This window comes from Myodes glareolus, chromosome 26, assembly GCF_982192425.1.
Source record: "Myodes glareolus chromosome 26, mMyoGla1.1, whole genome shotgun sequence".
NCBI lineage: Eukaryota > Metazoa > Chordata > Mammalia > Rodentia > Cricetidae > Myodes > Myodes glareolus.
This window is the reverse complement of record NC_142051.1, coordinates 21,444,853-21,472,415: the sequence shown is the minus strand read 5'-3', so window position 1 is coordinate 21,472,415 and position 27,563 is coordinate 21,444,853. Positions and strand designations below refer to the sequence as shown.

Below are 27,563 nucleotides of genomic sequence, written 5' to 3'. Positions count from 1 at the left end.
GCCCTGGTAACCACTGCAGCCATGAATCTTTGAGCAGGTCTATAATAGAGTACTGTTTAAACTAACAATGCATGCTTTTATCACAAGGAAATTTCAGTCTATTCAGGAGGCATTCCTTTGCTGCACTTTTAGGCAAACAGGGCATGTCAATGACTGTGTCAATGTATTCAGTCACCCAGATTTATTTCAACTCATTACAACCTTAGAGAACTTTTTGGTTAATGTTCTACAAGAAAATATACAGTGCCATGAGATCCTTAGAAGTAAATAAATAAATAACAAAATAACCACAGAAACATTTTACAATCCTGATCAAAAGCTATAACAAGCCATTATAGAAATCAGTTTTGGATGAGACCAAAAAAAAACACATTTTGAACTTTTCATTATTGTTAAAATCACATATTTATGAGAAAAATAATCAAGCCACCAAACAATGCCCCAATACATGCCAGACATGTTAGATAAAACACAGCCAAATTAGAACATTTTCCACAATCAGCACCACATTCTAGTCACGACGAACTTGTACCATAGAAACACTTTGTAAGTACTGTATTCTCGTAATGAATTCTTTTCTTCTCATAATGGTGTTTTATTTCCTGGCATTTATTAAAGATAATCGCCACTTAAGAAAAAGAATAGCTAACCATAAGCAGTATCAAGTAAAACAATTATAGACCAGGTATCATCTGCTTTCTATTTAAAAGACTAGCTCGGAAATCTCGGGATGGGGGAGTTGTCACCAAAGTTCATGTATGACAAGGGTCTCATCCCATCCTCATTGACTTTAATTGACTCAACTGTCGCTGCCTCTACATGCTTTAAGCTCAGAGCCCTGGGGTAGCACTTCAGCGCTCTCAAACGCAGCAGCAAACTTATTTCCATTGGGGAACATTTCTTCTACGAAAATATGCAGGCTGTTCTACCAGATGTTCAGCTAACAAAATCAATTACTGTCCGGTATTGCTGGCAGACCGTTAGGATACACAAGGATTTTTGATAAGTCAGTGATAACCAGTTATAATATTTAGGAACATTTACTTAAAAGCTGAAAAGAGGATCAAGATTATCATATTTATTCTTTCTGCATGAAGGTAGATGCCAGTACTGTCTTAAGTATAAGTGTTTTGCTTTTTTTTAAAATCTGTGACAATATGTTCAATACAGTAAAATTACTACCCTCTTCCTTTCTTCCCAATTCTGCCTTGGCCATGAATGATAAGAACAAATAAAAAAGGTGTCTACAATTGAAATGCATGGGATAACCCTTCCTCCAAATTCCCTAATGTAATACATGAAATTGAACAGTAGCTTCTGTTATTGTTTGATCATGCATGAGTATTTGAGTAAAACATACCAGTCTTACATTATTTTTTATTATTGGCATTGCACAGAATTGTTGAAAATGACAACAGATAAAAATTATGTAAAATTTGCTTAAAACTTGGTACCTAAATATCATATACAAGCTGAGCCAAAATATATCCAAGTTATAAGAATCATGTGACATCAGTGGTGACAGAAAATACGGAGAAAAACATTTGTCAGATTATTAAGTTTTAAGCTCCCTCCCCCGCAAAACAACTAATCCCAAAGAAAGCACATGTTTTCACATTGGGGAGAAGAAATAGAGTATCTGGGGAGAAAGAGGAAGGTACATGTGCCAAGAAAAAAATGTCTTCAGTTTTATATAAATTTGATACAGGATTAAACACAGTGGCACAGACAAGCATAAAGAAACACAGATACATCATAGGGTTAACACGTGTGAAGGTGGCAGTATAATAATAGCATCCATTTTTCATCAGATCCCTTATTAAACGCTGATGGCTTCTAGACACCCAAGGGTGATTCACCTCACTCTGTTCTGAGATGCAGTCAGCCTTCTCCGAGAGCTGGCTTCCCTTCTCCACACAGGCTGGAAAAAAGCAGGGCTGCCTGCATGGCATAGCACCAAGTCCTCTAACTGGAGACTCATGCCATTTTGAAGCGCAGCTTTTACTACCTCCATCTGTTGCCCAAGAAGAATTAGATCCCAATTGTCTAGGCCACTGAGAAGGGATGTTTGTCGAATTCCTCTGGCATTTACTAATACTGGTGGCCTTTCCATTCAAATGTCAGCATTTTCTTTTCGTTTGAAAGACTTTGCTGGACAAAAACATTATGCTGTATGGAATGGTTTCATAAACGTAGACCAAATTCGCAACATCCAGTATATAGACAACCTGAGCAATCTAACTGCCAGAAGAAATTACTCAGCCAAAACATCCAGCAGAATTTAGGAGAGCCTAGCAATTTAGCATATGTGAACAAGAGCAGCATATGTAGGAGCAGCGACCAAGACATCGCACCAAATGACTAGTCACAACTGCTAGGCTATGGGGCACAATATGACTAATAGGATTGTCTTCATTAAGGGGGACGCAGCACATAAAGCATTTCTTGAGGCTTTCCTCTATGACAAAGGGATTGACTGAACATACAGGGATCACTGAGTGAATGCAAAAGGTTACTTCATTAAAGCTTCAGGGGGAAATACAAAGAGGGTCATTCAATTCACATCAACAATGCCTGGCAAGAAACCTAAGAGCGCCCATTCTCTTATTTGAAACTTTAAAAAATAGAATGACAGACACCGAAAACATTGAACACTTTGAAGCTCATACACTTCTTCTGGCCTGTTGACGAATGGAAACACCCTGTGCCAAGCCCTGAACAGCATGAGCTCAGGTCTCCCAGGGTGACCTCTGAGCCAGAGCTGACAGCCCCGGCCCCATGTTGACACTCACTAGGCTTCCTAATGACACGCAGCAGCTGGTCTTCAATTTTGTGATCAAGAAGCCTGGGAGGGAAGCCGAATGAGTTAGGCACGATCCAAAGCAGAATCTGACACCAGAGATTATGCCAAACACCCACAGACTCTGTCTATCAAGTGGCCTAAAATGTCTAGTTTCTAACAACAATGAAACAACCTATCATTGAACTCTACTTCAGATGACTTACTTCAACAGAAGGGAAACACATTTTACAATCAATCAATCATCTCGGTAACTCCTAACATTTAATTCAACAAAATCTCTGATAGGCTTCATAGTAAACCATAGTAATTATGCCATGTAAATATAAAGACATATATATATATATATATATATGTGTGTGTGTGTGTGTGTGTGTGTGTGTGTATACACATATACATATACATGCAGAAACATATACTTACAGAAACATATAAATTCATAGCTATATTAAAGTGTGTCTATATATCTTTATGCTTTTACATATGGTCTTATGGGTACAATTATTTTCACACTAACAAATCTAGAATAATTTTGAACTCAACTGACACTCTTGGATATGACTGATCAACCTGTTATTCATTTGATTTCTGATAAAGAAATTTATGGTCTGGGTCTAAACCTACAAGAAATTCATTAATCTCCAACCATCAGTTTCTTCTGTCTGCACAGAAATAATACTATTGACTCTTTATGCATGTTCCCGAAAAATCATTAATTTCAGAGCTTTCGTAGAAAAAAATTAAATGAGAAACATCATAAGATTTTATCATCCTATAACATTTTCTACTGAGAAAAATACTAAAAATCTCCAAAGGAACTATGGTTAAGATACATCCTATTATCCATCAGAGCAAATATATCAGCACATAGAGGTGAATGAAAGGAACAGACTATTGAATGACTCCCTGATTTTTTCTCTTATACAGAGCAAATTTATGTGAAGCAACCTTATTCTTGAAGATATCTCACATTTTGACCATAGGACATGAAGAAATCAAGCTAATGCTGATTTGGAAGCCCCCTCCTACTGAACATTAGTCATAATTCTAGAAAATGCTATACAGTCTGCTAGGAGAGAAATGTAAGTTGCAGCCTTACCCAGCTTGTGAACCCTATAGCTACAGTAATGACCAGTCGGGCAAGATATGCCCCTGGAAACAATAGTGGCATGAGTGTTAGAGACGTAACAAACTGTTTTCTGATTGGATTCAAGAGCTAGCGCACTGCAGAAAACTCATTCCTTATACCAAACATCTGGCCAAAAACTCAGGGCTAGGGGGCTCTTTGGCCCTACAGGTGAACCCACTACTATTATTATGTTAAACGGACATAGTTTTAAACTATCTTATCTCTATACTAATGGATCAGCACAGTTCTCTGTCCTCATCAGAGAAGCTCCTTTGTATAGTGAACGACAACTAATAGAGATACACAACTGGGTGAAAAGTGAAGAGATATTGTCTATATTGTACTGATTAGCTATTAACAGAACCCCTGCATCATAATCCTCCCCCACAGCCCAGGGAATATGAAGGAAGAGGGAGCAGAAAGATCAGGAAAAACTGCTCCAAACAGTGTCTTATTGACATGACAGCTCTGATGAGTCTCTCACAAACTCACATCAACTGGGGGTGCCCACACACGATTAAGTCAGCATGGATGAAGGAAGGGTGCATGACATCAGAATAGCCAAAAGGCTTCATTATGGATATTCAACAAGAAATACAGACTCACAAATACAGAACAAAGTGAAAGCCACCATGAGTCCAATTGCCATGTCCCACTGTTCTGCCCAGGGGAGATGTGAACAACCGCAAGGCCTGCTTCTGCTTCCCAAGAGAGAGAGACCCCTCCTCTTCCTTATAAGAGATCATGTACAAACACAGAAGCCATGCCCTAAGGTTGGTACCCCAAAACTATTGGCAAAATAAATTCCCCTAACATTTCCCCCATTTGTCTAAATAAAAAGGTTCTAAATCTAATACAAACCTATATATAATAAGAACAAATACCAAGCATTGTCCAAGAAAAAGAAAAGGTAATAATGTATACAAAAAATAGAACTGAAACCAATAGGAACAATATCAAGCAAGGAATACAAACACATACTAAATTTCAGACTTGGGTAATAGGTAAATAATAGAGATTATTCCCATAGCTGCCCTATTCTGAGGAGTCTAACTCCTGTACCTAAAATGTCTTAATTAAGCTACTAGAGGATAGTAACTGTGACTATCAGGTATAGGGGCTGTCCTTCTGTATGCTATAAATATGCATTCCTCCCATTGACTAATTAAAAAAAAAAGCCTGCTCTGGCCTATGGCAAGACAGAATAGAATCTAGTGGGAAAGTCAAACTGAAGACAGAGGAAAAGAAGGGCAGGGTCAAGAAAGATGCCAGCAAGCTTTGATAGAACAGGATGCCGGAACACCTAAGGTAACACCATGGCAATGTGGTGATTCACAGAGCAGCAGAAGTGGGTTAATATATAAGAGATAGCTAGCCAGTAATAGCCACAGCCATCAGCCAAGCAATTATATTAATATTAACCTCTGAGTGATTATTTCATTAGCAGCTGTGGGGACCACCAGGAGGGAGAGCAACTGGTCCAATGGACCAGATGGGACAGATAATACTTCCAGCTATAGGTACAAGAATCCTTACCCCTAGCAGAGGTGGTATTGGAAACTGAGGATTGCTCGGGGAGAGAAACTCATTTTTCTTCAGAAATGTGCCCCAAGGAAGGTTGACCAGTGAACTGCTTCACAGCCAGGCATACAGGAGCAGAATTGATTGGATTCAGTGGGTTATAAACAGAAGGAAATGGAAGCGGAAGAGGTTTGGGTGGGAATACAGGAGAAATTAGATATGAACATTGGGAAAATTTGTTCAAAATTTGTTCCCTCTTTATAGAAAATTCTCAAGAACAAACACTAAGTAGTTTTTAATTCCCTATAGGGAGATGCTAAGTTGGCATCATGTTTGTTGCCCTAGCATGAGCATCCCAAGACCAATGTAGCAGCAAAGTGAAGCAGTCTATGTCTGTAACACCAGCACTAGGGGGATAATACAGGTAGATTCTGGGGTTACATAGTCAACTAGCCTAGGCCATAATAAGTTCCAATTTCAATAAAGGTTGTCTCATAAAAAGGGATAGAGAGCAATAGACAAAGACAGTTAATGCCAAGTTCTGTCCTCTGCACCAGCACACATGAATGAATGAACACACACATAAATCCACAAACAAAAAAAAATTACTCTATGAAGAGAATAGTATTTATCTCACAGATATTGTGCCATCTCCCAGGATTTTCCAGCTGAATGGTCACTAGAAGCATTCCAAGAAACCAGTCTTGTGAGGAAATACATTTGTTTTCTGAGGTTATTATTTTCCTCCTCTTTGGTTGTTGATCATGTTGATCATTCTTATTCACTGGTATCTACTATAGAACTCATACACCTGCCTCATTGCCTTTGAGTATGTTTAGTGTTCCTATCAACCACATGAGTACTTTGAAGTTGAAGGGATTATGTGAACACAAAAATGAGATACAATCTTGCTATTTCATATCTGGGTCTACAGGGCTCTGCAGTCTGCTCTTTCATTCACTGTAATATCATATGTAAGATTGTGCACAAATTCCACCCCAGATTTTATGCAATATCTTTATTGTAAATCTGTATGAGTAAGCACAATTATGTGAATAACAAAAACTAGAATGTGGAGTCAGTTTATTTCTTCTTCAGGAGAACATGCTTTGAATTCTTCTCATCTGAACTATATTTTAATGCCAGCAAAGTGCAGAGAGCTAATCTATGATGGAACATGTATAGCTCTATGCAGTATAGCTAAGTTCATTCATCAGCCTGACATAAATTGCTGAAGGCAAATTTAGATGCAAAACCCTTCTGTGCAAATTCTTCCTTAGTAAGACTATATAGTGGTGATTCTGCACATAAACAATGTTTTTGCTTCTTAAAGCGTGCAAGCTGTTTTAATCTCATCATGGCGGACTCCTAGCAAACAATGCAATCAAATCTTTCTGGAGGATTACTGCAGTTCACGTTTGCAGCTGTTATCTTCTTTAATGTTCCCACGTGGGAAAGTACGACAGCCTCTCCTAGTTTATAAATAAATTAAGCAAGTCGATCAAGGTGCTTTTCACATTGATCAACTTGGAAAGAACAGAAACAGTGTTTAAATGCAGAAGAACTCCAGAGCTGAAACTCTATACCTTTATACTTTGCAAAATGCAACCAGCAATATCTTCCAACGTGATTGTGTTTGGGGTCATGCATACCACACAGAGGCTCTTTGTTGGTTTCTATTTAAAAATCAGCAGCTTTAAGTTCGTTTTACAGGAAGAGACTCAACACAGCTGGGAGTTTCCAGTTAGTCAATTATGAATTAAAACTCTATTTCCACAGTCTTAACAATACCTTTGTGGAAAGTCAGAAGGGGATGATGCATTTTATGACCCTTCTCATTTGCTTCTGGTTAATAAGCCTCTTATACAACTAAAAACCATTTTTTCCTGCCATACATGTCACTCAATTGAGCCCAGGAGAATACAGAAACAGTAACAAGTACTTTCTCTCTATAAGATCACTGAGAAATGATTTTTCAGTTTTCTCAGTGTGGCTCAGACACATAAGAAAAATCTACATAGTTAAATCAATGAGTCAATTTTATTGTTATTGATGATAGACATGATATCACATGCTTTGAATCCAAGCACTTAAGAGGGAGAGGCAGGCAGATTTCTGGGTTTGGGGCCCACTTGGTCTAGAAAGCATGTTCCAGGACTGCATGGGATACACAGAGAAACCCTGTCTCAGAAAGAAAGAAAGAAAGAAAGAAAGAAAGAAAGAAAGAAAGAAAGAAAGAAAGAAAGAAAGAAAGAAAGAAAGACAGACAGACAGACAGACAGACAGACAGACAGAGAGAGAGAAAGAAAGAAAGAAAGAAAGAAAGAAAGAAAGAAAGAAAGAAAGAAAGAAAGAAAGAAAGAAAGAAAGGGAAACTATAATACACATTTGGCATTAGGGTATTATGGGCATCTTCCCACATACTGATCTGCACTGGCATCCACACTCCAGCACCAGGCTGAGAATGCCTGAGGGTATATCCACAAAGACACCATGGGGTAAGTGAGGGGAGTGAGAGAGAAGAGCTAAAGCAGAACTTTCTTCTTCTACACAAAGCCGAGACCTCTGAAAGCTAGCACAGATTAGGCCTGGGTTCATGACCCACCTTTCAAGCTCCAACTTTCCAGAGTAGCTGAGTTCTAGAAGCAAAGATTAGGACCAACACTCCACAAACTCTCACTGCCCTGACTTTGGACAGAGGGAAAGAAAAGAAGAGCTGACCCAAAGGATGTTATGCAAAAAGCTAAAAGATTAAAAACTTATTGGGAGAAAGGTTCCCATGCCTTTTTTTCTTCCATTGTGTTAGCTGCTTTCCGATAAAATGGAGAAATGTTGGGGTACCCATGCCTCAAAGATAATCACTGTGCAGTGGCTCTCCAAAGCTGAAGTTTTTATTTGCTAAAGTTTTTGTTTTCTTGTGGGATGAGGGGATTGATGGAGGGGAAATGAGCCAGAAAGAAGTTTTGGCTGAAGCCCAGGCAGAAGTCTTGGCTCAGATCACAAAGGGCCCTCCAAAGGCCACGATGTAAAAGATCTCTGTACCACAAACTGACCACCACATGCAGGGTAGGGTGCACTGCACAAATTCAGTGCTGTTATCTTGGCAAGCAACTCACAGACAGTTTTCCCTGTGGGCTGTAACTACTTCATCAATCTCTGGAACTTGGGAACAAAAGCACTGATTAATGTTAACCTCTGGGAAATTGAGCTTTGGACCCATCTGCTCCGTGATGCCCTTTGCCACAGCTCAGGGTTAGCAGGGACATCTGCCCTTCTATTGCCTGTGCTGGGGAAGGTGAAGAATGAAGCTCCCAGAAGACCTGATGCTCAGAAGCATCAGATGGCCAAGTTCACATCCCTTTCTTTAGAAGATCTGGACCTTAGTTATCGTCCACCTTTCCGGTATCAGTCTAGGATTCTATCACCCTGAATAGCTTTATTTCAAATCCACAGCGGCTTAGCAGACCTGAAGATGAATATGCTAAAATTTGACTTCCAGAAACTTAAAACAGCCCAAGGAGCCATGTGGTAAGATTTTAAGACTTTGATTTGAAACCCAGCGAACTTTTTCAGATATTCACAGTAGTATATATAGAATATGCATGCATATACATATATAAGCACATATAACATACATACATATATTATAAATTTATACATATATTACGTATATGTATAAATACATACATATATTATTATTTTATATGTACATATAAAATAATACATATTTTATATAATATAAAATACTCATATACAGAAACAAATGTGCACACATACACACATATGTATGTGTTCATATATATGCTCCACTTAACAGTAAACATTTATTATTGGAGGATACAGTGAAAAAAAGAGATGCTCTCTGAGTACACATGTTTGAGAATATAGATGCATGTGAAATTCTGGTTAAAATTTTTAGAAAAATTGTTAACGTGGTACACATGCAAAAAAATCAAAAATGAAGAAAAATATGGTATTAAAAAGATCATCGCAATTGTTGATATTAATGATGTACTCACAGGAAAAGATAAGATGAAATTAACCCTTAGAGAAAAGAAAGTTATAAGGTATTTACTATTATAATTGACAGCTTGATTTTTTTTAAAGAATCCCATGGTTGGCTAGAAATCATCACAAGTATTTAGCCACAGTGTTGACATTACTGAGGAGCCAACCTTGGGTGAGCTATGCTGTTAACCCATGTCTTAATTACTGTTTTCCTACAGTAGCGAAACACCATAACCCAGGCAATTTATTAGTTAAAGCTCTTAAATTAGGCTTATGGTTGCAGACACTTAGAATCCATAACCATGATGACATGGCAGAAAGTGGGGCAGCAGTCAAATCATCATGTCAGGCACAGTTACAGTACACATGAGCTTAAATCTTTATCCAACAGTGTGACACAGAGGGAAAACTAGAAATGGCATGGGCTTTTGGAATCTCAGACTTCAACCCCATCAGAAATATATCTCTTCCAACAAAGTCACACGTCCTAATCCTTCCCAAGTAGTTCCATCAACTGGGGACAAAACATTCAAATATATGAGCCTATGAGGGCCATTCTCATTCAAACCACACCTTGGCACCATGTGTCTTTATTTTCATAATAAATCATGCAATTCCTAAGGTTATCTGCATCTGTAACATTCTGTAATTACTAAATTACAAAATTACAAAAAAAATCATACAATGGTTTCCTAATCAATATGTCCCTAATAAGTATTAGTAAATCTTATTTGAGGTACCACCTAAACTCAAAATCCCCAGAGGGTATCACAGTTTTACCACACTTTTCTGGGTCCTTCTTGATTTTTATCATTGAGCCAGAAATGCTCTGCTATTAACTAACTAGAAATGAAGTAATTGAAAGAATACATGTTTCAGACCAATTCTTTCTGGAACATAAATTTAAGAAGGGATGCATTAAATGACTGACTAACATACTACTTTTAGCTTTAACAAATTCTCCATCCAGGAGGAGCTTAGAGAACATATGGTTCTGTTGATCTTATCATCTAGGAGAAAATAAGTGCATGTGATGGATGAATTACACTACAATATTAAGGGATACCTTCATGAGTTTAAATCATTTACAAAATGATGGAAAACATTATGCATGAATTGTTCTAAATATTCTATCATTCTTTTTTGACCTCAGTGCTTCTTCCCGGATGCTAATTTGCTGGCTGACCCCATTGTAGTCTTTGAAACAGCATTTAGCCCACCATGAGATCATGGAAAGTGTTTGTAAAAAGTCTAGGTATGCATTTCACAATGAAAAGTTAACAGATAATTTATTATGGATAACTTCCATAACCATGAAATATTCCCATACTCATATGCTTAAGGCTGAGCTGATTTGTGCATAAGCCTCTGGTTACTCCTTGATAACAGAGCTAATGTAAATAGTTCAAATACTACTTTAGTGACTAATATATCTGATCTCTAAAGCAAAACAGGCAGTTTTGCTAAATTTATACCAGGAGAAAATATGATTGCCCTTGATCTCCAGAAAGATGTTGTGTTTCATTTCTAAACTTATACTCTTGATTGTAAGAAAATATACAAAAGCCCTTCTATGGCTGTTTTTGTCCACTGGTCTAACGTGGACTGTGCTTTTTATGACATATTTTTATTATCTTTTAAAGTTATTTATTTCTCTCTCTCTCTCTCTCTCTCTCTCTCTCTCTCTCTCTCTCTCTGTGTGTGTGTGTGTGTGTGTGTGTGTGTGTGTGTGCGTGTGTGTGTGTGTGTGTGTGTGTGTGTGTAGAAGTCAAAGGACAACTTGCAGGAGTTGATTCTCTCCTTCCATCATATGAGTTTGAGTTTCAGAAACTGAACTCAAATTACCGGGCTTGGGCATAAGTACCTTCATGCACAAATTCTTATCATGGGCCTCTGACTTTTTTTTTTGCATGCCATTCTAACTAGTAGCTCTGTCCAATAGAACTTGTATAATGCTGGGAGTGTTCTATGTACTTGCCACTATATCTTCATCAGCCTTGGGTTATGGTTCAGTACATGCCATGAGGCTAGTGAAATCGAAAAACAAATTTTTTATTTAATTTCATTTAATTCAAATTTAAATAGATAAATGAAGGTAGTAAAAGTGGCATAACTCAAAAAGAAAAGAAAGGAAAAGAAAACCAGCAAAAGGCAGCAATCAGATAATTTCAAAGCTCTGATGTCCAGGGTCTAAATTCCTACTGGGTACTCTCTACTACTTTGAGAAAAAAACAAGCACCACTTTAGTTAATCAACATTCTATTAGAATTAAGCTCCTCTTGACAAAGACCTATTTTGAATGACGTTGGTAAACAAGTGGATGAAAAGTCCATTATCTTTGACAAAAGTAAAAACAACATTGAGTGCTAATGGACCCCCTACTACTTCTGGATATAATAAGTAATCTATAAAATAGGTGAATATGATTTTAATATGCTCATCCAAGAAAATATTTCCTATATTAAGTACCAAAATCAAGACCTTCCAGGGAAGATTCTTTATACTCTCAGTCAGTCAATCATAAGACCTTACACAATAGATATCTTTTGGTATTGAGTATAAAATTATAGCAGTAATATGTGGTTCTGATTTGGGTTTTGGTGATAGAGCAGAAGATGAAACCTAGAGCCTACTGTCTGCTCAGTAAGCACCCCACTAGTCCTGAGCTATATAAGTACAGCAGATTTTTAAAAATGAATTGTTTGTCATAGTTGAGTGGTAAAGAAACCAGAAAGCTTCAATACCATATGTTTTATAATACTGGAATGTCTCTGTAGAGAGTAGAGTTTTATCAATTTTCAGATTTCTCTTTCCTAGTGAGAAGTTTCCAGAAACTTAGCTTGAACTCTTTGAAACTGACTTTCTAGGAAATTTTCCTTAAAATGCCATTACCCCAGTGAAGGGAGTGTGAACAAGAACACTGTGAGAGGGAAAAAGGGAAGGGGTAGATGACCATGAGGAATGAAGCCGAACAAGCAGAACCTGGAAGTGGACCAGGACAATGTCTCTGATCCAGTTGGTATCTTGAAGGCGGGTATGTATGGGGCATGAAATGCTGGATATGGCAGGTGCAAGTTGCCAAATGAGAGTCTAGCTTAGCTCTAGGAAATAGGCTCGTGTTTCAGAGAGTACCCTGCAGGAGAGGGGCATCACCAGTGAAGCATTCCAGAACACCTGCCAACACCATCTGGTTATGGGAAACAATGGTGTGGACTAATATGCCTGGATTCATCCTAACTTGAATGTTGTATAAATGAGATTACCTCTCCATTACTTAATCTCTATCAACACTATCACTCAAAAAGTCAATACTAGACTCTCTGCTCAAAAACCAGGTACTCCTAGATAGTCCAAAACCTCAACAAAATTTGGCATCTCTCTATCCTACATGTACTGATGAATAAGTAAGTCTGTACACATTGATCAAATTATGGCTTTGATAACTTTATGTAGTCAGTATAAACACTGAAAATTCAATTCTTGCACAAATACCTGAATCTGTTAGTATTCAATGTTTCAAAGTCCAAGGTAAAGTTTCACCTCTGCCTATAAATTATCTTGAAGAAATTCATTAGTAAATGGCTAATTTGTAAGAAAAAAGTATGTTTTAAACATGCCCTTCTGCTGTGGGGCAATGGTCTTCTACCCTATAAAGGTTTGTCAGCTGTACTGGTTTAATAAAATGCTGATTGGCCAGTAATCAGGCAGGAAGTATACACAGGGAGACCACGGAATAGGAGAATTCTGGAAAGAGGAAAGATCAGTCTGCAGTCGTCACCCAGATGCAGAGGAAACAAGATGAGAACGCCTTACTGATAAAGGTACCGAGCCACGTGGCTAACACAGACCAAAAAACTGTGGGTTACTGTAAGATACAAGAATTAGGTAATAAGAAAGCCTGAGTTAATAGACCAAGCAGTTTATAATTAAACTGTGTGTTTCATTGGGACTGGATGGCTGGAGAACTGGGTGGGACAGAAACCTCTGTCAACACCCTTCTTCTTGTTTGCAAATGCATGAAGACCTTGGAGACTCTGAAAAAATGCAGGAGACTGCAACAACCACCATGCTTTGAAAGTTCTGTTCATCCTTCATAGGAAGTAATAAAGAACCACGGAATGTATTTGCCCCAGTCAGGAAGACCTCATAGTAGTGTTTTCCTACTTTCTTAATCTAAGTCTTATTTCTCTAAGAGTGGCTTTCGAGTGAAAATACAGCTTTACATTTTTAAAATATTCGCTGTTGTCACTTAGATTTGTATTTTAAAATGCACCTTAACTAGAAAAATCCCAATTATTATTATTTTCTCTGACTAAACTATAGCTTATAGGCTCACACAGGCATTTTTTTCCTGGCTCCATTGCAACAACTATTGAGTTTGTATCGTGTGCAAGGTGTCTGAACAAATAGAAAAGTAACCAAACCAAGAATCGTCCTTAACTTTATAGACACAAGTCACACATGAGTGATAGCAGCAATGGAAATGGTTGTGAAGAAGACAGCAGCGTTCTTCCTATATAACAAAACACAATTACACATGAGTAAGAGGAATACAGGAATGAGAAAGGAAATGGCATTAAGACCGAATACGTGAACAGTGTGAAAACCAGGACATGCAAATTTTTTTTTAAAAAAAAGGCAAAACAAAAACAACGTGCAATGAGGGCTCACAGCAGAGATCCTGCAGGTGGGAAAGAGCCTGTTTTATAGAAAGAACTTAGACATGACTGATCAAAAGCGCTAGAGGAGAGGAAAGAGAGAGAGAGAGAGAGAGAGAGAGAGAGAGAGAGAGAGAGAGAGGAAGCACCCTTGGAGGGAATAAGTTGAGATTGTGCAGTGTTGTCCAGTCTTTTTAAGGAGTGGGCATCATAACTCAGAAGCTCTGAAGGTTTTATCAAACAGTTTTAGATTTTAGGAAGGGGAGTGGATGAGGAGGTGACCCAGGTGCATGTTTAGTGTTACAGGTAGTCACATCCCTGATTCGGTTCCTGGTGATGGATATGCAAGAAATCTGTAAAATAAAAAGTGCTAAAATACATTTTTTATGTATTGGTCTTTCTTATAATTTTCCTCCAAAGCAATGCAGGAATCACTTCATCAGTTCTTAATTACATAAAAATATTTTATGAAGAAAAGCACACAAAGGCATTAATTATGAAGTTCACATTGCTTTAAAAGCATTACCCTAAATTCGTTCCCAATGTTAATTAGAAAATAGCATGTACATACAAGGTGTTGTTTATCAGCTATTTGCAAACATTGCAATTTGCCAATACTAGCAACTGTTAAAAGACAGAGAGCCTTGCTAAGATAGCGCAAGGTAAAACTGCTCCATCTTACCTAACAATGCTATTTAATCAAGCAGCAGCTCAGAGTCTAAAGGAGAACATCTAACTTTAATGAAGAATATAAAAGAAAATTAACTACCAGCAGCAAAATGTTAAAAAAAAAATAAGTAGGACGTGTCTGTTTGGTTCAGTCTTTAGAAACAGACTAGCATGAGAATTGAATGCCCGTATATGATAAGTTTGCAACAGTTCTGAGCATCAAGGAAAACACCAATGTTGGTGAAATGTGATGCTTGTAACTGCAGCTCCAGTTAAAGATATTTATGGAAATAGAAAATCTGAGGGGACATAAAAAGTGTGTAGGTATTAATTTCATTGTACCTACACATATCAAGCACACTTGAAAATTAGACCCAGAGGTGAACATAGTTCTACTTAAAAAAAATCTCAAAAAAATAATGTTCCTGAAAAGACTAGCAATCTTATCCCTGTGACAGGCTGAATCCTCATCTATTTCCACCATCACGAACAAATGTTCAATGTGAACGTTGTCCAACAGCACACCCTGCCTCTCTCTGGGAGAGAAAGGTGGCTCACATCCATGGCTGTTCTCATTTGTCACCGACACCACGTAGAGAGCGGAAAGCTTTGTGGTGTCTGATGATCTAGTGAAAAGTGAGAAACTAAGATTGAGGTTGGACCTTTCCTACATGGACTGACGGTTTTCTTTGAGTAATTTAACAAACTCCAACATAACATATTCCTAGCAACACATTTTTCCAATAGTGGGAAAAATAACTTCCTAATAACAGATGAGCTAAAAGTAGTTTAAGTAAGACAGGGTTTTATTTTGGCTCAGTCCATCAAAGTAAGAAATGTGTAGCAGCCCAATTAGGAAGCGTTAATAAACTTATGTGCTCAGTTCACTTTAGACTTTATTCAGCCTGGGTCTCCGACATTTAAAGTAGGCCTTCCCTCATCATTTAACCCAGACTAGATTTACTTTACAGCCAAGCTCATAAACTTATATCTTCAGTGAGTCTCTAGATGGTGTAGTGGAAAGCCAACATCAACTCTCACAACTGTCTGATCAGCATTAAACGGCACAGCCATCAGCCATAGGGTTGTTAGTTGCTGTTGATGTCCTGTGTGTTGCCACCTGTCAACTGAATGTTTCAGAGCCAGTCACACAGAGCAAGTGTTAATATTAGTATCATCAGCCTGGATAAGCATCTAGGATCGCTGCGAAGAACATGGGAATGAATAAAAAGGACACAGGACGTCTTGGAAAGTTTGGATTCAAAATGACTATGCTATAAAGAAATTGACATGAAACAAATCCATTGTGTCGATACCAGAATTGCAGGCATAGAGTACCTTGATTAGTGCTTCCTCAGAACAAACCCAGCACAATAATACAAGTACAAGTAGTTCAGTTACTGGGAATACCAGGAAATACTAAAGGTAGTTGGAGTCAGGAAATGATTCAAACCAGAAAGCAGAGAATAGAGAGTAAGCAGTAAGCAATCAAATGCATCACAATGCTAATTATCTATCTATCTCTCTATCTATCTCTCTATCTATCTATATATATCTATCTCTATCTATCTAGATATATATATATATCTAGATAGATAGATAAAGATATATATTAAATAAAATATATAATATATAAGTTTTCTACCAAGGATCTCTCAGCAGTGCTCCCAAAGTTGTCCTTCTCAAACACAGATGATCAATATACACATGCTGATTTTTTTTAACTCCATTTGATTGAACAGGTATAGAGTGGAGCCCGAGACGATACCTTTCAGTTGTCACACGCCAGCGGTACTCCTAGTTCTTACAATGTACAGATCAAAGATTGTGAAGATTTCCTACTGCTCTTCTCATTTAGTCTGTGCAAATCAAACAGAATTTATTACCCACACCTGAGTGAGGACAGATGTGATCTTGAAGAATCATTTTATCATGGATTTCTGTGTATGCGTGTTTGTCTGTGCATGGAGACAAACGAGGAGCCAGATGCGGACCTGGAGTCACAGGTGATTGTTAAGATGCCTGCCACTGGTGCTGGGAACTGAATTATAGTCCTCTAAAAGAGAAGCAAGCGGTCTTAAAAGCTGAGGCATCTCTCCAGCCCAGGTGACATATCTTCAAATCTGTTTCGTTTTATATAATTCTCATTCAAGTCACTGCATAGTCACAGAATATCATCAGTCTTGGAGGGGATTTTTGGCCGTCTTTTGAGTAATACATTCTAAACTTTCTGTCCACCCTACCCTATAGCTCTTCTGTAGACAGTCTTGTTCTTTAGAAGGCAGTACACCATCAATAGAAGCAAATCAAGTAGGTCACCCTACTTCTGATGTCTCCCCCCTCTATTCTGCTCACACTCTTGTTCCTCTTCCTCGCTCTTTTAAATGCCAAATCATGCTTTGACCTTTCTGATTAGTCTCAAACCTTTGGCCCTTGCAGATGAGCAAAGATCTATTTTACTGGTCCTGACACTCAAATCTTCCATGAGATAATTACAAGCACTCCTGGGTTCTTAAGCACTTGGCTGTCTCCTGTCAAGCAATCTGGAATAGCACCATCTGGCTAAACTACAGGGTCTCCAGAGAGCTAGATAGATATTACAGAACTACTGTGTTTACAAGACTATGCAATGTTCAAATGACTATGCATTTTTGGGTGTGTCAAATTGAGAGATCTCAACCCCTCTAAAACACAGTCTAAAGGAAAAATATGTATAAATCTATAAAATCACTTGGCTTATGTACAGAATGCTTAGATAAAATCGGTATGCTATTCTTTTTATTCTGTGTTTTGGCATTGATGGCATATTTCAAATTTTTATAAAAGAAAATTTAAACTCATTCTTAGTTATTAGTTTACATAATGGTAATGGCCATGGATAATTTCCATGTTTGTGTCAAAACAAGAGAAAGGAACTTAAAGAGAAATATGAATGCTAGAGTCATAGCTCACTGGTTTAAGCATCTGATGCTCTAGTAGATACCCTAGGTTCTGTACTCAGTACTCACAGGGTGACACATAACCACCCTATGACTCCACTGAGATCTAGGGAATTCAATACTTTCTGCTAATCTTCTCAGGTTCCAGGGATACACACACAGGCAAAAGACTTATAAATACCAAAATAAACACTAAAAATTTCAGAAAAATAAAATAAGAATTGAAATGGGCTTCATTGGGTTTGGAGAGAAGGTTCAGTGGTTTAGAGTATTCTTGCAAGGGACCCAATTTAAGTACCTAGCATTCACATCCATGGCTCACAATCACCTGTAACCCAAACTCCAAGGGAGACACCCATCTCCTGACCTCTGCTGACACCCACACTCAGGTGAACATAGCCACACAGAGACACACAAACATAATAATCAACCCACACACAAATGAATAATCTACGCACAGACACACATGACACAGTAATAATTGGAAGTAAAATCAGCACTCAGGTGAACATACCCACTCATAGATACACAGATATACATAAATAAAAGCAAAATCAATCTAAAATGTACTGAATCTTGTATATTAGTTATCATTTTATTATCAAGATTATAATGAAAACCAGGGTTCTTACCTGTTTGGGTATAATTGGACCTTCAGTGCTCAAAAGATTTGTATGGCTGAGGCAGTCTATGAAGCCTCTGGCAGTGAAACCAGGATTTATCCCTACTGCTTGTTCTGGCTTTTTGGAACTCATTCTCTTTGGAGACATACTTTACTCAACCTAGATATAGGGGAGAGGACCTTTGTCCTGCCTCAGAGCAATGTGCTATACTTTGGTGACTTCCCATGGGAAGCCTTACCCTCTTTGAGGAGTGGATGGGAGGTGGGGTGGGGGGAGATGGAGGGAGTGGAAGGAAGAGAGGCAGTGGGAACTGGGATTGATATATAAAATGAGAAAAGAGAGTTTTTTAAATTAATTAATTAATTTAAAAGATATGTATATTAAGAGTTTGGTATCTCAAGCTTCGTTATGCTGGCTGTCTAAAAGAAAATAAAGAATCATTATATTTTGTAGCATTTTAAAGCCAGTACCAGGATAAAACACATTAGAGAACCAAGAGATAGAACTATAGTGTGTACTTATAAGGCACATTTTCTTCTCCATTTGCAAAACTTTGTGCTTTGAAGCCTTTTTACATCTAAAATGGGAATACAACCAGTAACAAAAAGGGAAATAAACAGTCACCATAATCTACAGAAGTCTACTGGAAGATTCAACATTGGAGTGAAAAAAAAAACTTAATTTAATTTAAAAAGGTTCAGCCACATTCTGAGAGTTTCAAAAATCAGCTTTGATTAGAGAAAGAGTACCCAATAACTTATTCTTACAGAACTCCAAGTAAAAGTAGCTGTGCAACAGCTAAATTCTTGTAATGTAGAATGTCTTTCAGAAATGAAAACTCTAACTGAAAGTGGTATGGTTAATGTTGTTACAAATCCATCACAATCCAGTCATATTAGTATCCACACTTACACTTTGGATGGTCTCTAAATGATGCAGTTAGGTTTCGTTCAATTCATCCTCCATCCAGGTTCCTCTAACACAACCCATACACTAATAAAAGTCAGGTAGGCTTAATGAATACAACTCTGAGGAAGGTCAGAACCTGAAATGGCGAATTAGTCACTACGCCTTCTCTAGTGACTTATCTTCATCTAGTTTTTCAAGAAGACAAAATTCGAATCATTTTCAAACACAAGTAATTTCAAGTACTTCACAGCACTTCAGAGACTGATTCCAACTAATACATCTCTTTACCCTTATGATCATGTAAGTATTATTTTAACATTATTATGAGGCGAAAAAACAATGAATTAAGACTTACAAAGTAGCCCATCAAAATATAAATAGGAAATTTAGAATTAGACTCTAAGATCAGATTGGTAAAATATTGTTTTTACATAAAGCATTGGTAGAAATGGCTAAATGACTAAACATAGCCCTTGTCTGGTATCTGTTCCTAGACCAGACTTTTCTTTCAGGTTTATTGAAAGAAGAAGTACAAATTATTTCTGTGTGAACAGACACTAATGAGATAAGCAGTGAGTGTTACTTGCAAATGCTACATTATTTAACCACCTGCCTAAGCTTCATTTCAAGTCCAAAGTGCTACAGGGGCCAACCTTAAAGTGGCAGACTTTTCCTACAAATTAGCATTTCTGTACAGCAATTAATATAATAATATCTTACTTTACAATACTCTCCACATTTTGAACACTCTGTCTTTAGGATGCACTATTTTTGACTGACTTTTATAAAGGCATTGTGTAATAGAGGCTCATCATTAGCTTTCTCACAGCAAGTGTGAAATATTATTTGCCAATAGTATATATAAAATAATTTATTTGGTGAAGTAAAACCTAAGAGAAGATTAGTCCCAAACATTTCATAAATGTAAATATCCTCTCTGTGTGTATATAATGTATATATATGAGCATGTATATATATATATGTATGAGTATGTGTATATGTATATATACACATAGTCTTAATCTCATTCTGATTAAAGCAATGAAGGAAAAAAATGTCTGCAACAGGTCACCAAGCATGTATTGCAATCCATTGCCATAATTTTGAAATGTGTATAATACCACCATTTTAATACCATCTACTAAATCATTGACAGTGATAAATGCTTTCATTGAACACATAAAATATTCATGGAGCCATGAACTTGTGTCCTAGGGTTGTCTGAAATGCAAGCTGCTGCAGTTACACTGACAGTAAAATCTATTGAGCTCAGCTTTTCAGTTCAAGGTCACAACTAATTATATGCCAGTGACATTTGTATCTATCGGGTTTTCATTGTCCTATGGGTTTTGCAGAAACAATCCCATAGAGCAATAAAAATTAATGGAAAGCAATCTGCCAATGTTCTCAGCATCAACATGCAAATAAGGTTGAAAAGGTAAAATTTTAAAGATCCAGAACCTCACTATGTACACTTGGGAGATTTGAAATGTCTTGCTAACTTTTCAATCTGGGACATTCTAGAAACTGAAGGTCAAATTCAAACTACAGTCTGGTATGAACTATAAGTTCTACTTATAAATAACTGAAATAATTAGGAAGCCCACTGAAATCTAAGCATCCCAACACTGACCCAAGTTGATGCATAATCCTTAGATATATATTCTTTAATTTTCCTATTCTTTTAATTTATTTTTTTACATATTTAATTATTTATGTAGTCTTCTGTCATACAATACATCCCAACCACAGTTTTTCCTCCCTCCACTCCTATCTCTTAGACTTATTCTCTTTAATTTCTAAAACATCCACTACTCCGTTTATTAATAATAAAGGTTACTTTAGATAAAACTTGTGTTCACAAGACCTTTTTTAAATTTCACGTATGTTTTCTTCTGTTCAGACACAGACAGCACTACTTAAAAGTAACACCCAAACTCACACAGATTTCTAAAACCACACTTTTGAGGTTATATGATCTTGAGTAACTGATAACTATTTTTGCATTTGTTTTATATGGTTTAATAGAATTATAACATTTAGGAAGTGAGATTCCAGGAAAAGTGTCCACCAAGGAACAAGGATATCAGTGCCAATTAAAAATAGGGATTACTACACAGAAGTGATGTTTATTGTTAGAGAACCAAAACACCAAAGACAGTAAGTGCAGATTGTTATCTTTGGGAGAAGATAGTATATTAATAAACTGCAATGAACCAGCATATTCCTGAGATCACAGAAAGGGCTGTAAACCCTCTTTTTTCTCATTCACCTAATCACCTCCGCAGATGGCTTGCCAATGCACACACACTCAGAAACGAAGCACCAAAAGCATAAATCCATATATTAGGGAAATAAAATTAAAACCAAGCAAGGTGTTTGTAGATTGAATGAGAGATTAGCTGTGTAGTAGATGGAATGGGTGCCTTTGATCACTCTAGTTTGTTATATATTATTTTAAATATCTAGTGTATTCTAATTACTGAAAATAAGGAACATAGGTAAAAATATTGGTGATACGGTCACCTCTACAGGAGGTGACAGCTAAGATGTGCACATTTTATTTCAATAGTGTGGAACACTGAACCTATGAAATTCATTCTTCTTGAAGGATTACAAATACTTCAAGTAATTACAGGCATAATTTTTTGATCTCTGCTAGAAATTAAGTGATGGCAAACCTGAGGTCAGTTCTTTGTCTACAAAGATTTATGATAACTCATTTCATTTTCCACTATAATGTAAACTTACAAAAGTGTCATTGACACTAGACATTCTAGCTGACACTGAACAAATCTGAATTTCAAATGTCCCAGGTATCTATCCACCTATCTATCTATCTATCTATCTATCTATCTATCTATCTATCTATCTCATATGCTTCTATTGTGTGTCTAATTATCAATGTATGTATCTATGTTTCATTTGTTTATTTATATATTTAAGTATCCATCCATCTATGTGACCTTCTAACTTATTTGTCTGTCTTGTATACTAATGCTCTCTCTCTCTCTGAAATATCCAATCAATGGTGTGGTCAAAGGGTTATTAGAATCCATTTTCCATTCTTCTTCTCACTCATTGAAAATGTTCCCTCTCTTTCACTGTCCCCTCAAAAAGCTAGAATAAAATAGCATAAATGTTTGGGACCCTGTAGTCCCCAAACACAAAGCTGGTATTCCAGTTTTCCCACAGAATTATGACTCTCTGTGCTTTTTCTAAATTCTATTAGTATGAGTACATATTTTATGAGCTGAAGAGTCTTTTGTGAACTGGCCTGGGAATCTACACATGATTACAGACCAATGTTTAAAGTTTCTACAAAAGCTATGTGAAAAACTCTGTGAGAATTCATTTCATTCATTGTTTTGCATTCCCTTTTATGTTAGCAGAAAATGCTTTATACAGAAAATGAATAAATGACTTTCTCATAGGTACTTTTCTTTCCTGTCAATGAATCAGGGTATCTAAACAATGTTAGGCCTTTCTAGTATTAAGGGTTTATTCCCCCTCCCACACTGATCTTTGTCTAACAACAGTAGGTAAATTGTCATCAGCATTAAAAACATTTTAAAAAGCATAAACAAGAAAAATGATTAATTGACTCCCTTCCTGCAGGGAGTTGAAGATACTTGTAGCTCAGGAATAAAACACTTGACTAACTTACAAGCGGCCCTGTGGTGTAGGAGGTGCTTCTGTATTTGTGTCGCTTTCATTGGTTATTAAAGAAACTGCTGTGGCCTAGTTGATAGGGCAAAACTCAGGTAGGTGGGGAAGACAGGACAGAATTCTGGGAAGAAGGGCAATGTGACTGATGCCATGAATCTCTGGCCTGAGACAGATGTAGATTAGAATCTTGTCCGTAAGCCACGGTCACATGGTGATACACAGATTTAACAGAAACGGATTAATCAAGATGTGAGAGTTAGCCAATAATGGGCTGGAGATAATGGGTCAGGCAGTATTTGAATGAATACAGTTTCTGTGTGATTTTTTCGGATATAAGCTAGCTGGGTGGGATGGAACAAAGGGGCCCCACACTCAGGCCCTTGCTCCCTTCAACAGTCCTGGGTTCAATCCTTCTGGGTACTACCAAATGAAAAAATGAAGGCAGGTAAACAAAAAGAAAAAAAAACTATAGTGCATGCCTTTAGGCTTAAACCACTTAGTGTAGGATTCCATTCTGCATGCCATGAATATATTTTATTATCATTGATTAATAAAGAAGTTGCTTTGGCCTGTGGCAGGGCAGAATAGAGCTATGCAGGAAAATGAAGCTGAGTGCTGGGAGAAAGAAGGCAGAGTCAGGGAGGCTCCCTGTAACTGCTGAAGGAGATAGGTACCCCCAGAACCTTACCAGTAAACCATGAGTCTTGTGGTAAAATACCCAATAATAGGAATGGGTTAATTTAAGATGTAAGAGCTAGTTCATAAGAAGTGTAAGCCGTTGGGACAAGCAGTGTTTTAATTAGCACAGTTTCTGTGTGATTATTTCAGGTCTGGGAGGTGGGGGATGCACAAGCTGTCTCTGCCTACAACTACCCATCTCCTTTGAATTAGCCGCTTACGGACAATGGAAAAAAATTCTATGCTTTAATATAAACTGATTACAATTAACAATATTCTTAGAAATACACTCAGATTCCTTTCTGTATGCTGTGAATATGTTTTATTACCATTGGTTAAAAAAGAAGCTGCTTGAGCTATTACAGTTCAGAATAGACAGGCAGCAATTTCAAGCAGAGATTGAGGAAAAAAGAAGGCAGAGTCAGAGAGATGCCATGTAGCTGCCAAAGGAGATTGATGCCTAGAACCTTACAGGTAAACCACGAGTCTCGTGGTAAAATATAAAATAATAATAATGGTTTAATTTAAGATGTAAGAGTTAGCTAATAAGGAGCCCAAGCTAATAGACCAAGAATTATTGTAATTAACATAGTTTCTGTGTGATTAATTTGGGTCTGGGTGGCTGAGAAATGAACAAGCAGCCCATGCCTACACAGGTGTAGAAATGTAAAGTTTACATGCACAAGGAAGGGAAAAGAGGTTCTAGGTACCCTGGACTTTACTATTCTTAGTGTTTTCTGAAATTTACTTTCCTAAAAGTACACCCAATGAATGACTCATAATAGCCATCACTCCCAAGAAAAGAGTTACCCACTGCTGTTTCTTTTCTTCGCTAGGGGATGGCTGTGACTATCCTAGGCACAGTAAACAAAAGAGCAAAAGAAATTAACCAGTACTTGACTGAACATAGCCTCTTCCAAACTTTGTAACACAAAGGACTGGAGTTTTTAGGAAAATGCAAAGTGACTGGTAAACAAACAAGATTTCTAAGATGCATGTAAAATCAATTCATTTTTATTAGTTCTCTCGTACATGACATACATGACATCCCTACTGCAGTTCCTCCCCCCACTCTTCCCAGTCCTGTCCCTTACCCTCTCCCCCAAATCCACTCCTCCTCTGTTTCCCTTTAGAAAAGAGCAGGCCTAGCAGGGATATCAATCAAACATGGCATAACAGTTACAATAAGACAAGGCACAAACCCTCATATCAAGGCTAAATGAGTAACCCAATAGGAAGAAAGGTGTCCCAAGAGCAGCTGAAAGAGTCAAAGACACCCATACTCCCATGTCAGAAATCCCACAAGAAGACCAAGCTACACAACCATAACACATATACCGAGGGCCAAGTTTAGACTCATGCAAGCTCTGTGATTGTCAATTCAGTCTGTAAGACCCTATGAGCCCTGCCCTCAGACTTGTACAATCCTTATCCTCTTTTCTTCCTCAGGATTCCCCAAGATAAAATGTTTTGTTGTGGGTCCCCACATCTACTCCCATCAGTTGGTTAAAGCAAATCTTCATCATGTCTCTTTGATCTGCACATGCTTAAAAACTCCATTTATCTCACATTCTTGTTCATGTGTCTTAGCCACTGGATCCCCACATATATGCCCTGTGCTAACAGGATCAATGGAAACATCCCATAAGGTAATGTATTCATTATTAGCAGAGCCTCCTCGCCCAGGCATTATCATTGACCCTTCTTATAAGTGACCGTTAAGTGGATCTCACAGTGCAAGTTGAGCAAGAAAGAGTTCCTTAAAAAGTTGAAATTTGGATTTAAATGTGATCCCTCAGGTTTCTAAGCTTTTTACTCCACAGTTCCCAAATTGACTCTTCTAAAACTGTCAAGAACACCCTCTTTTGCATATATTTCCATTAGTTGTATTGACATAACACATAAGCAATTAAATATAAACTCACATTTGTCTCAACTGCCAGCACTGTAAAAGTGAGAAGGTCTAGGTTGACATGCCCCAAGGATAGGAAATGGAATTTTAAATGCACCTATGTCTTTTCACAGCAAGAAGGCAAGTGTTCCTCGTAGCAGAACTTTAGTTCGCCCTACGCGAACTAAAGTAGATTTACTCTTTGTACATAAGAGCTGGTCACATGATGTGATTATTACATGTCATTAGTAACTAGCATTGAGGACAGTACACAGCAATACTTAACAAGCTACTGAAATGTGTGTGTTTGTATGTGTATGTGTGTGTAGAATAATATTCTAGAGAACCAATGCTAGAAATAAAATCTCCAGCTGGCAACAAAGTCCAGATTCACAGAACCATATACTTTAAAAACAGGTTAATTTCTATGTCATTTTACAATGATAAAAATTTACTTCATGCATAAAAGCAGATGAAACAAAGGAATTTTCACATCTCTTACCTTCTTCTGGTCTTCCAGCTTGTGACTCACCGGATTCTTCCCATGTCTATTCATTTCTGAAGATAAATCCATCACATTAGGTCCTCGCCCTACAAAATTCAATCTCGTCAAAATGGCAGCAAACTAATCCAGGAAGCAGTGAGTAGGAAAACACTGGCATGCCACATGTCCCATCACACGCCGGCTTCGAACTTCATCTCTTCAAAGAACCAATTAAAAAATCCATGGATCGAATGACAAAAGGAGAGTTTGCAATTTAGTTCCAGTTCTGTCCAAACCAGCATAGCGTTCTGTAATGCTGACTTCTCCTAGGTGAGCTATTCATCCAGGAACATCATCTCCAACTGCTACCTCTTCCTCTCTTCCATCTTCTCCATTTTAATACAAAAGTACAGTACTCCTATATCCCTATAAGAAAAGAAAAACAAGTAAATTCCCTGTGCCTTGTATCATACAGCTAAGGAGATAAATTCTTGTCCGAATTTATTTTAGTTAGAGATAGAGAAAAACATGTACTATTATATATTACTAAATAATGTGTAATGACTAAAAAAAGCATGAATAACTGTAGTTCAAAGCCTTATTCTTTGTTGTATGATAACCATAACATCAATTGATGGATTAAACCTATACAAAGTATTAATACCAGGGATCAACATCACACTGAAATAGAAATTGAGAAGAGATATGAATGTGATCTACCAAATTGCAGTTTTTAAAAAGATTGCAAAACTACCAAGCTCTGTGCCATATACTTTTCAAAAGCAATTTTATTTAAACTTCAAAATGAAAGAGTAAGATGTTTATTATCCTTCTGCTTTAAAATGAAGAAAGGAATGTACATTTTCTACAAGTCTTATAATTACTAAAAGAACTAGAATTTGAATTCTGATTGCATTGACTTTAAAACTTATTCAGTTATAGATTTACCCTTGCCAATTCATATTTCATGCTTTGTACACAAGGATACCATAGAAACATGGTTGATTCTTTGGTGCATTATATGCGTGCCATGTATGCTGATATTTTCCACCACATCCAGAGAACCCATACTCTTTTTAATGTATTTATACAATTCAATGGTCCCCAAACCCAGCCAAAATAATAAAATCACTGAATAACAGTATTAAAAAGTAACTCAGCTTAATTGAAGTATATTTACATCCATATTATTATTATTCATTTTAATGAATTTGATAAATGTGTCCTTTGAAACCTAACCATAATCAAAACAAACACAGAATATTGTCTGCCCCACCCCCAACTGTTGTTTTTCACTCAGACTACATGTTCCTTCTCCACCCTGGATCACAGTTGATCTACTTTAGTCACTTTATGCTTACATTCCCTGGCACTTGCTTGTTTGGTATAGCTAAACATTGAGTCTTATCTGTAGGCATCTTTCTTTGAACATCATGCTTTGGAGATTAACCCATGCTGTTATATGTATCAGTAGTTTCATTGCTTTTGTTAAGAACAATTTTGATGTAAAAATGCACCATGGTCCATTGAGAATAATAATCTTAAATATCCACAGTCCTACTAATTTGGAAGCTACCTTCCTAGA

General features: G+C 37.2%; 1 protein-coding gene across 1 annotated transcript in view; it reads right to left on the bottom strand.

The window, feature by feature from the left end:
• The window catches only part of Nav3 (neuron navigator 3), a 740,499-nt gene that overhangs the window by 488,703 nt on the left and 224,233 nt on the right, over positions 1–27,563 (bottom strand). Inside the window, exon 2 of the mRNA XM_085683469.2 lies at positions 25,997–26,404. Coding sequence (XP_085539595.2) covers positions 25,997–26,068 — 72 coding nt within the window. The 5' untranslated portion in view covers positions 26,069–26,404. The remainder of the gene's footprint in view (positions 1–25,996; positions 26,405–27,563) is intronic.